The 12,472-nt window shown below is 57.6% G+C and overlaps 1 protein-coding gene across 1 annotated transcript in view; it reads left to right on the plus strand.

The window, feature by feature from the left end:
- Positions 1-12,472, plus strand: part of tm9sf1 (transmembrane 9 superfamily member 1) — a 15,407-nt gene continuing 2,935 nt past the window's right edge. The window contains exons 1-4 of the mRNA XM_060821476.1: positions 1-853; positions 3,593-4,196; positions 8,287-8,472; positions 9,795-10,068. Of these exons, the coding sequence (XP_060677459.1) occupies positions 365-853; positions 3,593-4,196; positions 8,287-8,472; positions 9,795-10,068 (1,553 nt within the window). The 5' untranslated portion in view covers positions 1-364. The remainder of the gene's footprint in view (positions 854-3,592; positions 4,197-8,286; positions 8,473-9,794; positions 10,069-12,472) is intronic.

Genomic DNA, 12,472 nt, shown 5'->3' on the forward strand with positions numbered 1-12,472 from the left:
CGGTCATCCCGCCTCGCCCCTCCCACCTGTGATGTCACCCACCAGTGACGTGAGCCGTTTCCGCTTCCCGACGGTGCCGTTGCGAGGTTTCCAGATGGCGGCGGCCGCCCTCGCGTGGTAGTTGAGACGGGGCGGGGCGTACGTGCGTGCCTGCCTTTGTGCGGTCATCCCGCCCCGCCCCTCCCGTGATGTCACCCACCAGTGACGTGTCGGGCAGCCGTTTCCGCTTCCCGACGGTGCCGTTGCGAGGTTTCCAGATGGCGGCGGCCGCCCTCGCGTGGTAGTTGAGGCGGGGGAGGGAGGTGGGGCGTGGCGTAAGTGCGTGCCTGCCTTTGTGCGGTCATCCCGCCCCGCCCCTCCCGTGATGTCACCCACCAGTGACGTGTCGGGCAGCCGTTTCCGCTTCCGGACGGTGCCGTTGCTAGGTTTCAAGATGGCGGCGGCGGCGGCTGGAGGGGGCCCCGGGGATTGGTGGCGGCGGCGGCGGCGGAGGCGGAGAGGGCCCGGCTCGGTCCCCGGGCTGCAGGCCGCGCTGCTGCTGCTGGCGGTGTCGGTGTTGGGCTGTTCCCCGGGCGGTGCTGCGGCCGCGGGCGGGGGCGGGGCCGGGGGCCGGTACGGGCTGGGCGAGGCGGTCACCGTCTACGTGAACAAGGTGGGCCCGTACCACAACCCGCAGGAGACCTACCACTACTACCGCCTGCCCGTCTGCCGGCCCGAGCGCGTCCGCCACAAGAGCCTCAGCCTCGGCGAGCTGCTGGACGGCGACCGCATGGCGGAGTCCCTCTACCGGCTCGCGTTCCGCCGCGACCACAGCAAGAGGGTCCTGTGTGAGCTGCGGCTGGAGCAGCGGGAGGTGGGTGCCTCCCCGGGGGCGGGGGGTCAGGGAGGGGAGCGAGGGGTCAGGGGGAAGGAAGGGGGGTGAGGGGTGAGTGAAGGGGGGGGGGTAATGGAAGGGAGAGAGGGGGAAGGAGGGGGCAAGGGATCTGGGGGGAGGAGAGGGTAAGGGAGGGGAGTGAGGGGGTGAGGGGGGGAAGGGAGGGGGTGGGAAGGTGGGTGGGGGAGGGATAACGGAAGGGAGTGGGGTTATAGGAGAAGGAAGGGGAGCGGGGTCGAGGGGGAAGGGGACGTGAGAGGTGAATGAAGGGTGGGGGGTAATGGAAGGGAGTGAGGGGGAAGGAAGGGGGGCGAGGGGGAAGGGAGGAGATCGGAGGGAAGGGGGGGTCGGGGGGGAAGGGGGGTGGGGCAGGAAGGTAATGAAAGGGAGTGGGGTTATGGGAAAAGGAAGGGGAGCGGATTGAGGGGTCGGGGGATGGAAGGGGGCAGGAGTGGGGTGCGGGGAATGGGGGAGTGGTAATGGAGGGAGGGCAGCAGGCTTATGGGAGAAGGAAGATGGTATTGGGGGGGGTTAATGGGTGTAATGGGGTAGGGAAGGTGGTGATGCAGGGGAGAGGGGTATGGGAGAAGGAAGGGGGTTAATGGGGAGGGTTAATGGGTGTAATGGGGTAGGGAAAGTGGTGATGCAGGGGAGAGGGGTATGGGAGAAGGAAGGGGGTTAATGGGGAGGGTTAATGGGTGTAATGGGGTAGGGAAAGTGGTAATGGAACGAGGGAAGAGGGTTATGGGAGAAGGAAGGGGGCTAATGGGGAGTGGAGGGTACTGGGTGAGGGAGGGGGCAAGGTCCTGCGAGGGGAGTATTGGGGGTCAAGGGAGCAGAGGGTAATGGAGGTGGGTGGGGTAATGAGAGTGCGGGGGTGATGGGGTGGTAATGGAGCGGGGAGGTAATAGGGGAGTGGGTTATGGGAGAAGGGGGAAGGGAGGGGGTAATAGGGGAGTGGGGGTTAATAGGAGTAATGGGGGGAGTGGGGGTGGGTAACAGGTGGAGCAGGGTTAATGGGGTCCTAATGGGGGTGGAGCAAGGGGAGAGGGAATGGGATGTAAGTGGCACCGGAGGGGAGAGCGGAATGTGAGCAGGAACGCAAGTGGGTTGGGTAGTGGAGGAGTTAGAGGGGAATGCTGGTGAGAACGGGTGGGTGGAGGGAAGGGACAAGGGGAGGAGAAGGGAAAAGTGTTGGTGACTGTAGATGGGGAAGTGTGGTGATGGGTTCAGGAATGGAGAAGGAAGTTGACGGGTGTGTGGTGAGGTGGGGGGGTGACTGTGACGACGCTGGACGATAGGTATGGTGGGGAGCCTGGTCCGACGGGCTGGAGGGGATTGTAACGGTCATCCAGTCAATGAGTGTCGATAACAAAGATTAAGCCATCTGGGGTTACGCAATTAACATTCTTAATTTTAACTGGCTGCACATAAGGATTGTTTTTTCTCTTATCAAATTAACCTTACATACTGAATGCCATTTCATCTTGTGTAGTGGCTCTACGTAATGACTACTTTTCCATCTTATCAATCCATTACCCTTGCCTCCAGAACCCCATAGTTAACTATAAGTTCTTATCTGATCTGAATCATGCTCAGCTGAACCTTTTATTTCACAAAAGTCAGAACTTCACTTTTTGCCGACCTGCTTGTAGCCAATGCATGCTCTCATTATGTGAGAGGGGAGGGGACGGGGGTTAGGAGCAAGTGGGAAGGTAAATAGCATTGGTAGGGGTGTACGAGGAAGAGGTTTCTCTGAGAGGATGAAAAAGCAATGACTCTGAGATCATGAGCTGAAAACCAGACCCTACTTTTCCCAGAGACATTTCAAAGGTGAAAATTTACTCAAACCACCAAATTGCCCGAGTTTAACCCAACTCTGTATTTTAGATTAAAATGATGTCTACACCAAGGTTTTATTATCAGGTAAATTTGTTTATTGCAGTCAGTTAATTTGTTTACTTGCTGGGAAGGTGGAAGCATATGTTGCTAATGTTTAACTTGCTACGATTTAACATGTTTTATTTTAAAACTTCCTGTGCAAACTGACATGCAACAATATAGTGCAAGTCTTCTGGGGAGGAAGGGATGTCAGTCAGTGCAGCGCAGTTTTGGCACCAGTCTGGATAACAGCTCGATGAGATGCCCCCTCCCACCTTTGTTAAAGTCCCAGCCCATCTATCTAACTCCAGCCCTCCATTCCTGGCAACAACATGGTAAATCTCTTCTGAACCCTCTCCAGATTAACGGTAACTTTCCTGTAACAGGGCGACCGGAACTAGATGTAAGAGGCTTTGCCTTATGAGGAGAGGTTGAGCAGGTTGGGGGGGGGGGGGCTGTGCTTTTTTTGGGGGGGGGGGTTGAGGGGAACGGGAGGTGATCTCAGTGACCCTGAGAGGGCGGAAGTTTGATGGGTTAGGTGCTGCGAGGTGGTCTCCGATTGAAGAGGTAGGGTGGTACTTCTTTCTTCGAGATCTGTGGGATTGTCCTCACAGCAATATTGGTGGGCGGGGGGGGGGTTTGGAGCAGGCCGAGGGGAAAATGGGGTAGGAGAATGATGAGATTGGGCAGGTTCAGAAGGACGATCCGAGGAATGCTTTCTCGGATTGATGGAGGCGGTCGCTTGACCCCGAGACCCGCGAGCTGACCGGTGTGCTGCGCTGACTTGCCGCTGAGAGTCCCCTTCGTTCTAACGCTGTTGGGCTTCCCCTCCCCCAGATTGAGGAGCTGAAGGAGGCCATCGAGGAGCTGTACTACTTTGAGTTTGTGCTGGATGACATCCCGATCCGAGGCTTTGTGGGTTACCTGGAGGAGAGCGGCTTCCTGCCCCACACCCACAAGATCGGCCTGTGGACCCACCTGGACTTCCACGTGGAGTTCAACGGTGACCGGGTCATCTACGCCAATGTCAGCGTGCGCAACGTCAAGCCCTTGAGCCTGGACGAGCTGCAGGCGCCGGCCAGCATGACGCACACCTACAGCGTGTACTGGCACGAGACCAGCTTCCCGTACGAGCGGCGGGGCGAGCGCCTGCGGGACTCCAGCTTCTTCCCCCGCACCCTGGAGATCCACTGGCTGTCCATCATTAACTCCATGGTGCTGGTCTTCCTGCTGACCGGCTTCGTCGTCATCATCCTCATGCGGGTGCTGCGCAACGACTTCGCCCGCTACAACCTGGAGGAGGAGGCGGCTGCCGATGACTTCGACCAGGCCGACAACGGCTGGAAGATCGTCCACACCGACGTCTTCCGCTTCCCCCCGCGCAAGAGCCTCCTCTGCTCCGTGCTGGGCGTCGGCACCCAGTTCCTCGCCCTGGGCACGGGTGAGTAACGCGCACGCGCGCCCGCGGAGGCGCCGGGAGTGGCCTCTGCTTGTCCCCGCGCTTGTTTTCTCCGAGTTGTCCAATCTGTCGGTTAGTTTCCCCAACTCTTTGCGATGATATCGCAGCCAAGTCCCACTGCCGCCTCTGCTCCACTTCCTCACCTGTCCCCACCACACCACACGCCATCGCCCTGTGGTACAGAACGCATGCAGACATGGTCTTGAAGATATTCCCATCCCCAGCAACGTCTGGCGATGACCATTCAGCCCCTTAAACCTATTCCACCATTCAGTCAACTCCTGTCTGACACTGCCCCTTATTTATTACCCCCAATCACCATCTGTCTGCTTTCAATAGACAATAGGTCGGTGGAGGCCATTTGACCCTTCGAGCCAGCACCGCCATTCATTATGGTCCCCTCTCAGTATCCTGTTTCTGCCTTACCCCCCGTATCCCTTGATTCCACTATTTTTAAGGGCTCTATCCATCTCTTTCTTGAAAGTATCCCGAGACTTGGCCTTCACTGCCCTCTGGGGAAGAGTATTCCACATCCTTGCCCCTCTCTGGGAGAAGGGGTTTCTCCTCAGCTCTGTTTGAAATGGCCTACCCCTGCATTAATCCGTGTCCCCTCTGGTTTTGTGTGCACGCAGTTGGCACCATTGCTGACACCCTGGCCTACATTATCTCCCTCATTGGCTAGGGAGTAGACCTCTCCGAGGAATCTCCCAGAGTTGCAAGTGTTGAGGGGGAATGGGGATTTGATGAACACTGGCTTCAGTGCGATAAGAGCGCGAGGGATCGGAGCAGGAGTCGGCTATCTGTCCCCTCCAGCACGCTCCGCCATTCAATAAGATCACGGCTAGTTATTTTTGTGCTCTCAGCTCCACTTACCCGCCCTCTGGCCAGAACCCTCAACTCCTTTACTGTTCCAAAACAATGATCCACCTCACCCTTTAAAGATGTTGACCGAGGAAGCCTCAACCACTTCACCAGGCACAGAAATTCCACAGATTCACGACCCTCTGGGGTGGAGACAGACGTTCCTTCTCAATTCCGTCCGAAATGTGCTCCCTCTAATCCTGAGGCAGTGCCCTCTTGTTCTCGTTTCACCTGCCAGTGAATACATCCTCCCTACTTCTATCTGATCTATTCCCTTCACTGTTTCGATAAGATCCCCCTCTCTATTTTTCTAAATTCCAATGAGTATTATCCCAGTCTCTCCTTATAAGCCAACCCCCTGAACTCTCCATTAACCCAGTGAACCTCCTCTGCATCCTGCCAGAGCCAGTCCATCCTTTCTCAGGGAAGGAGACAAACTGCAGGCCCGCCCCCAGGTGTGGCCTCCCCAGTGCCCGATACAGCCGCGACCTAATCTCCCTGCTTTTTAAACCCGATCCCTTGGAGCAGCAGGAGACACCATTTCCTCTGCACAGTAGCGTGCTGCAGTGTTTTAGCGTTCAAATAAGGGACCTTTTCTTGCTGTTGTTCCTCCCGGAATGGCCGCATCCTGGAGTGTTGAAAGAGCGGTTGAGTTCCTCAATGCATTGGTGAACCACTCCTCCCCCCCCCCCCTCCCCTGCAATGCGTTCCCCTTCACCAAGGTGAAGCAACACAGTCCTGTTCCATTGCATTTGCTGGTCTCCTCTACACTGGGCATTTGGAACGAGGCCTGGGAGACCCCTTGGCAGGACGTCTACATTCTGTTCGCCAAATAAAAGACCCTGGGCTTGTGGTTGCCCGGCCTCTTCCAAGCGCCGTAGTCCCTGGCGCAGCTCTCAGGGTAGGTGCACTGCTCCAGTATAGTTCAGCGCACGCCGGGAGAACTGGTGCAGGGTTATCCGGGGCTCTCCTATCACGTGTAGGCTGAGGGCGGCAGGTTTCCATCCCTAACGAGACCGTCCGGAGATGGGAACGGGAGGAGGCCATTCAGCCCATCATGTCACAGAATCCCCGCGGTGTGGGAACAGGCCTTTCAGCCTAACGAGGTTACACCGACCCTCCGAAGAGTAACCCACCCAGATCCATTCCCCCCCCCCCCCCCCCCCCGCCCTACTCTATATTTACTGATTAATGCATCTAACCAGCACGTCCCTGGATGTGGGTGCTGAATGGAAGGAGGCCGTTCGGCCCGTCGAGGCTGCTCCGCCATTCGTTGCAGCCTGTAATTAGGTCACACTGACAGCTTCCACCCTCGGCAAAGCACTCCCCCCACTCACACTCACTGTGGCCTGCCGTTACAACAGGAGCTTGGGGGGGCGGGGGGTTTCTCTTATTAAAAGATTTTTGTGCCAGTCCTCCAGCTTCAGGTGACCCCCACCCCCCACAGGGTTTCCATTTGCTCACTCACCGTTCCGCGCTCCCCGTTGGCTGCGGTGTCGAGAGAAGCTGCTCAGTCTGCAAGGTGGCCGTGACACGCCACAAAGCGGGCAGTGCCCGTTATAAACCAGTGGGCGCGGGTTCCGGTTTCCCAGCTGGCAGACTGTGCTGCCGCTGCCACCTCCCTCCGTCTTTCCCCGGTCGGTGTACAGAGCCACATGCACAAACACCCTCCCTTCCCCGCCCTGTACTGCATCGTCTTGCTGAACAGGATCTACACTATGGCAGGTTTACACAGCTGGGACCTCACCTGCACTTCTGTCAGAGAGGTGTACAGCACGGAAACACTCTTCATTCCAACCACACATTCCTAACCTAATTCAGTCCCATTGGCCAACACCTGGCCCGTAACCCTTCCTATCCCTGTCCCCATCCACCTTTTAAATGCTGTCACTGTACCAGCCGCCTCCACCTCCTCTGGCAGCTCATTCCACACACGTACCACCCTCTGGGTGAAAACGTTCCCCCTTAGTTCCCTTTTACATCCCTTCCTCACCCTAAACCTACGCCCCTCTAGTTCTAGACTCCCCCACCCCAGGGGGGAATAGACCTTGTCTATTTCCCATATCCAAGCCCCCTCATGATTTTGATTAGATTAGATTCCCTACAGGCCCTTCAGCCCAACAAATCCACACCGACTCTCCAAAGAGTAACTGACCAAGACCCATTTCCCTCTGACTAATGCACCTAACTCTACAGACAATTTAGCGCAGTCAATTCACCTGACCGGCACATCCCTGGGCACTATGGGAAATTTAGCACGGCCAACCCACCCTAACCTGCACATCCCTGGGCACTATGGGTAATTTAGCATGGCCAATCCACCCTAACCTACACATCCCTGGGCACTATGGGTAATTTAGCATGGTCAATCCACTGTGACCTGCACATCTCTGGACTGTGGGAAGAAACCGGAGCACCCGGAGAAAACCTACGCAGACACGGGAGAATGTGCAAACTCCACACAGATAGTCGCCTGAGCCTGGAATCAAACCTGGGACCTGGTGCTGTGGGGCAGCAGTGCTAACCACTGATCCACCGTGCTGCCCCATATGAACCTCTAAGGTCACCCCTCAGTCTCCAACACTCCAGGGAAAACAGCCCCAGCCTGTTCAGCCTCTGCCTGTAGCTCCGACCCTCCAGCATCCTTAGAAATCTTTTCTGAACCCTTTCACGTATCGCAACATCCTTCCGATAGGAAGGAGACCGGAATTGAATGCCATATTCCAGAAGGGACCTTGGCAATGTCCAGTACAGGCCAATGGGTTGGATCAAAGGGTCTGTTTCTGTGCTGTACATCTGTGTAACCAGACAGGACAAACACAGGAAGGATGTTCCCCGGTGACCGGGGAGAGTCAGGTGGGTGGGGGGCGGTGGCGGCGGCGGCTCCACTGTCCAGGGTCAGGCTGAGATGGAGAATGTCTCTCTCTCTCTCGCTCTCTCTCCCGCTCTCTCGCTCTCTCTCTCTCTCCCTCCCTCTCCCTCCCCCAGAGAGCTGGAGGGAATTCCCCATCGTGGAAAGGGGTTCTGGGGTGTTTTCAGGCTGACGTTTGGCGCGTTTGATGATGGGTGGTGATAGTATTTGAGGCCCAAAGGGCCGAGTGGCCAGTCGCTGCTCCGGTTTTCCCCGTTTACTGCTGCGCGTGCCCGTCGGGTCTTTTTGGCGAGCGGCTGAGTGACGGGGCACTCCCCCCTTCTCCCCTTCCCCCTGCAGGCATCATCATCATGGCGCTGCTGGGCATGTTCAACGTCCACCGGCACGGGGCCATCAACTCGGCCGCCATTCTCCTCTACGCCCTGACCTGCTGCATCGCCGGCTACGTCTCCAGCAACTTCTACCGCAAGATCGGGGGCGAGCGCTGGGTGTGGAACATCGTCCTCACCACCAGCCTCTTCTCAGGTGAGCGCTCGGAGACCAGCGAGATGGGGTGGGCGCGTGGGGAGCGTGTAACCTGAGGCAGGAGGTGGTGGGCGATGGGAGGAGAGAGAGAGAGAGCACCATGCCAACCGGGGAACGGAACCGAGGGGCCCACGGGTGCAGAGAGGGTGGGCACAGCGACAGTGGGATTCCGAAAGCAGTGAGTGTTGGGGTGGGCAGGGCAGGTGCCTGAACAGACTGAGATGTTGGAGCGTCGGAGATTGAGGGGTGACCTTAGAGAGGGTTGTAAAATCACAAGGGGGCAATGAGTAGGGTGAATAACGGGGTGTATCTTTTTTTTAATTCCCTCTGGGGCAGAATAAGCTATAGGGCGTAGGTTAAAGGTGAGAGGTTGAAGATTTAAAAGGGACCTGACGGGCAACTTTTTCACCCAGAGGGTGGTCCGTGTGTGGAATGAGCTGCCAGAGGAAGTGGTGGGGGCTGGTACAATGACAGCATTTAAAAGGTGGATGGGGACAGGGATAGGAAGGGATTAGAGGGATATGGGTTAAGTATTGGCAAATGGGACAGGATTGGGTTAGGGATATCTGGGTCAGCACGGACAGGTTGGTCCGAAGGGTCTGTTTCCATGCTGTGTGACTGTAAATGGGGCTGGATTGGGTTAGGGATAACTGGGTCAGCATGGACGGGTGGGGCCGAAGGGTCTGTTTCCGTGCTGTATGACTGTAACTGGGACGGGATTGGGTTAGGGGGTGTCTCTGGGTCAGCATGGACGGGTTGGGCCGAAGGGTCTGTTTCCGTGCTGTATGACTGTAAATTGGACTGGATTGGGTTAGGGGGTGTCTCTGGGTCAGCACGGACGGGTTGGGCCGAAGGGTCTGTTTCCGTGCTGTACAACTGTAAATGGGGCTGGATTGGGTTAGGGGGTGTCTCTGGGTCAGCACGGACGGGTTGGGCCGAAGGGTCTGTTTCCGTGCTGTACAACTGTAAATGGGGCTGGATTGGGTTAGGGGGTGTCTCTGGGTCAGCACGGACGGGTTGGGCCGAAGGGTCTGTTTCCGTGCTGTGTGACTGTAAATGGGACGGGATTGGGTTAGGGGGTGTCTGGGTCAGCACGGACGGGTTGGGCCGAAGGGTCTGTTTCCGTGCTGTGTGACTGTAAATGGGACGGGATTGGGTTAGGGGGTGTCTCTGGGTCAGCACGGACGGGTTGGGCCGAAGGGTCTGTTTCTGTGCTGTGTGACTGTAAATGGGACGGGATTGGGTTAGGGGGTGTCTCTGGGTCAGCATGGACACTAAGACCCCGCCCGCCTGTCTGTCTGTCTCCCTGCCCGCTCCCCCAGCCCCGTTCTTCCTGACCTGGAGCGTGATCAACACGGTGCACTGGGCCAACGGCTCCACCCACGCCCTGCCGCTCGCCACCATCCTGCTGCTGCTCACCGTCTGGCTGCTGGTGGGCTTCCCGCTCACCGTCATCGGCGGCATCTTCGGCAAGAACAGCGCCGCCGGCTTCGACGCCCCGTGCCGCACCAAGAACATCGCCCGCGAGATCCCGCCGCAGCCCTGGTACAAGAGCGTGCTCGTCCACATGACCATCGGCGGCTTCCTGCCCTTCAGGTGGGTGCCCATGAGGGTGAGGGGGGGGGGGGGGGAGAGACTCCGGCAGCAGCGCCACCAGTGGCGGGATGTTGGGGCTGCAGTACTGTCAGGCGGGGTCCTGTGAAGTTTCTCTGGGCGTGGTGCCCCCAGTGTCAGCAGGGGCCCTGTGTGGTGTCTGTGGGCATGGTGCCACCAGTGGTGGGAGGTCAGGACTGCAGTATTGTCTGGGGGGGGGGCCCCTGCGAAGTGTCTCTGGGCATGGCACCACCAGTGGCGGGAGGTCCTGAGGGTGTTTCTCTGGGAGTGGCGCCGCCAGTGGCGGGAGGTCAGGACTGCAGTGCTGGCGTCGCTGGGGGTTCCCTACGTGGTGTCTCTGGGCATGTCGCCACTAGTGGTGGGAGGTCAGAACTGCAATGCTGGTGGGGGGATCCTGGGGGTGTTTCTCTGGGAGTGGCGCCACCAGTGGCGGGAGGTCCTGAGGGTGTGTCTTTGGGTATGGCGCCACTAGTGGCGGGAGGTCAGGACTGCAGTGCTGGCGTCGGTGGGGGTTCCCTACGTGGTGTCTCTGGGCATGGCGCCACCAGTGGCGGGAGGTCCTGAGGGTGTGTCTTTGGGCATGGCGCCACTAGTGGCGGGAGGTCAGAACTGCAGTGCTGGTGGGGGGGGGTCCTGAGGGTGTCTCTCTGGGAGTGACGTCACCAGTGGCGGGAGGTCAGGCCTGCAGCTAGGCGCGATTCTAGATCTAGGACAGTCCCACCTGGGCCAGGGGCTGGCTTTGTGCGAAGGTCACTGGGGCTGGTTGTCCAGGGCTAGAGGTGGTAGGTTCACACCCTGACGTTGCCCCCAGTGGCTGTGCTGAAAAGCACAGCAGGTCAGGCAGCATCCACGGGAGTGGGAGAGTCTGTTTCGTGCACCAGCCCTTACTGATGAAGAGCGTGTGCCCCGAAACGTCGCCTCTCCTGCTGCCAGCGCCGACTCGGACTCTCCAGCATCTGCGGTCCTCGCTTTGTCCTACAAATTGGATGGCGAAATCTGGGGTTGGAGGTCGGTTTCAGTCTCTATGACCGTGACAGCCGTCATCAAATTGTCACCCCCCCAAAAAAAAAACAAACCCCTCTGCCGGGTTGACTGTTGTGCTTCAGTGAGGCCTGCAGTTGCTGGAGACCAGCGTTGAGAAGTGTGGTGGTGGAAAAACACAGCAGGCTAGGCACATCGATCCTCCTGCTCCTCAGCTGCTGCCTGGCCTGCTGTATTTCCAGCACCACACTCCTCAACTCTGGAGTGCTTCAGTGAAGGAAACGTGCCGTCCTTGTCCACAAGAACGCGAGTTGCAGGGGTCAGCCTCTTCCGCCGAATAATAAGATGGTGGCTGCTCCTGTACGTGGATCCAGCTCCATTTACCCGCCCACTCGGCATAACCCTTCATTCCTTTGTTATTCAAAACTCTTGCCTTTGCTGTAAAAACGTCCAACAAGGGGACCTCTGCTGTTTCCCTGGGCGGGGAGTTTCACAGATTCACAACCTCCTGGGTGAAGAGGTTCCTCCTCAACTCTGTTCGAAATATCAGTGCTCTCCTCTTACCCCCCCCCCCCCAAACTTATTTTGAGGCCGTGCGCCCCCCCCCCGTTCTGGTTTCACACGCCAATGGAAACAACCTCCCTCCTTCCACCTTATCCACTCCCTTCATAATTTTATAGGTTTCGATAAGGTCTTGCCGTCATCCACCTCAATTCTGATCTCCATGTAACTCCAAACCCCACAGCATAGTGGCCAACTGTTATGACTGTAGTGTCCAGGGGTGTGCAGGTTAGGGTGGATTGGTCATGCTAAATTACACACAGTGCCCAGGGATGTGCAGGTTAGGGTGGATTGACCATGCTAAATTACACACAGTGCCCAGGGATGTGCAGGTTAGGGTGGATTGACCATGCTAAATTACCCATAGTGCCTAGGGGTGTGCAGGTTAGGGTGGATTGACCATGCTAAATTACCCAAATTCCTCAGGGGTGTGTAGGTAAGGGTGGATTGGCCATAGATAAATGCAAGGTTCACAGGGATAGGGGATGAGTCAGGGTGGGATGCTCTTTGGCGGGTCGATGTGGACAAGATGGGCCGAATGGCTTGTTTCCTCACTGTCAGGACTCTGTGATGTTGATGTCTCCTCCCCTGAGATGGGCCACGCACCCTTGGTTACCAGTGAGAGTGCTGGAGCCTCCTGGGTACGCACTGCAGCAGCACCACCTTCCCGACCCACCCACCCACCCCCAGGGCATGGGTGGGAAAATGGCATTGTGGTAGAATATGACCCTTGGCTGAGTGTTGAGGGGCTGAATGGCCACCTACTTAGACAATCCCCGTCTGTTTCAAACATGCACTGTCTCTGGGTTTTTGGATTTGGGGGTTGTGGCACAGGAACAGAATT

Source organism: Hemiscyllium ocellatum (genome assembly GCF_020745735.1).
Source record: "Hemiscyllium ocellatum isolate sHemOce1 chromosome 27 unlocalized genomic scaffold, sHemOce1.pat.X.cur. SUPER_27_unloc_1, whole genome shotgun sequence".
Classification (NCBI taxonomy): Eukaryota; Metazoa; Chordata; class Chondrichthyes; order Orectolobiformes; family Hemiscylliidae; genus Hemiscyllium; species Hemiscyllium ocellatum.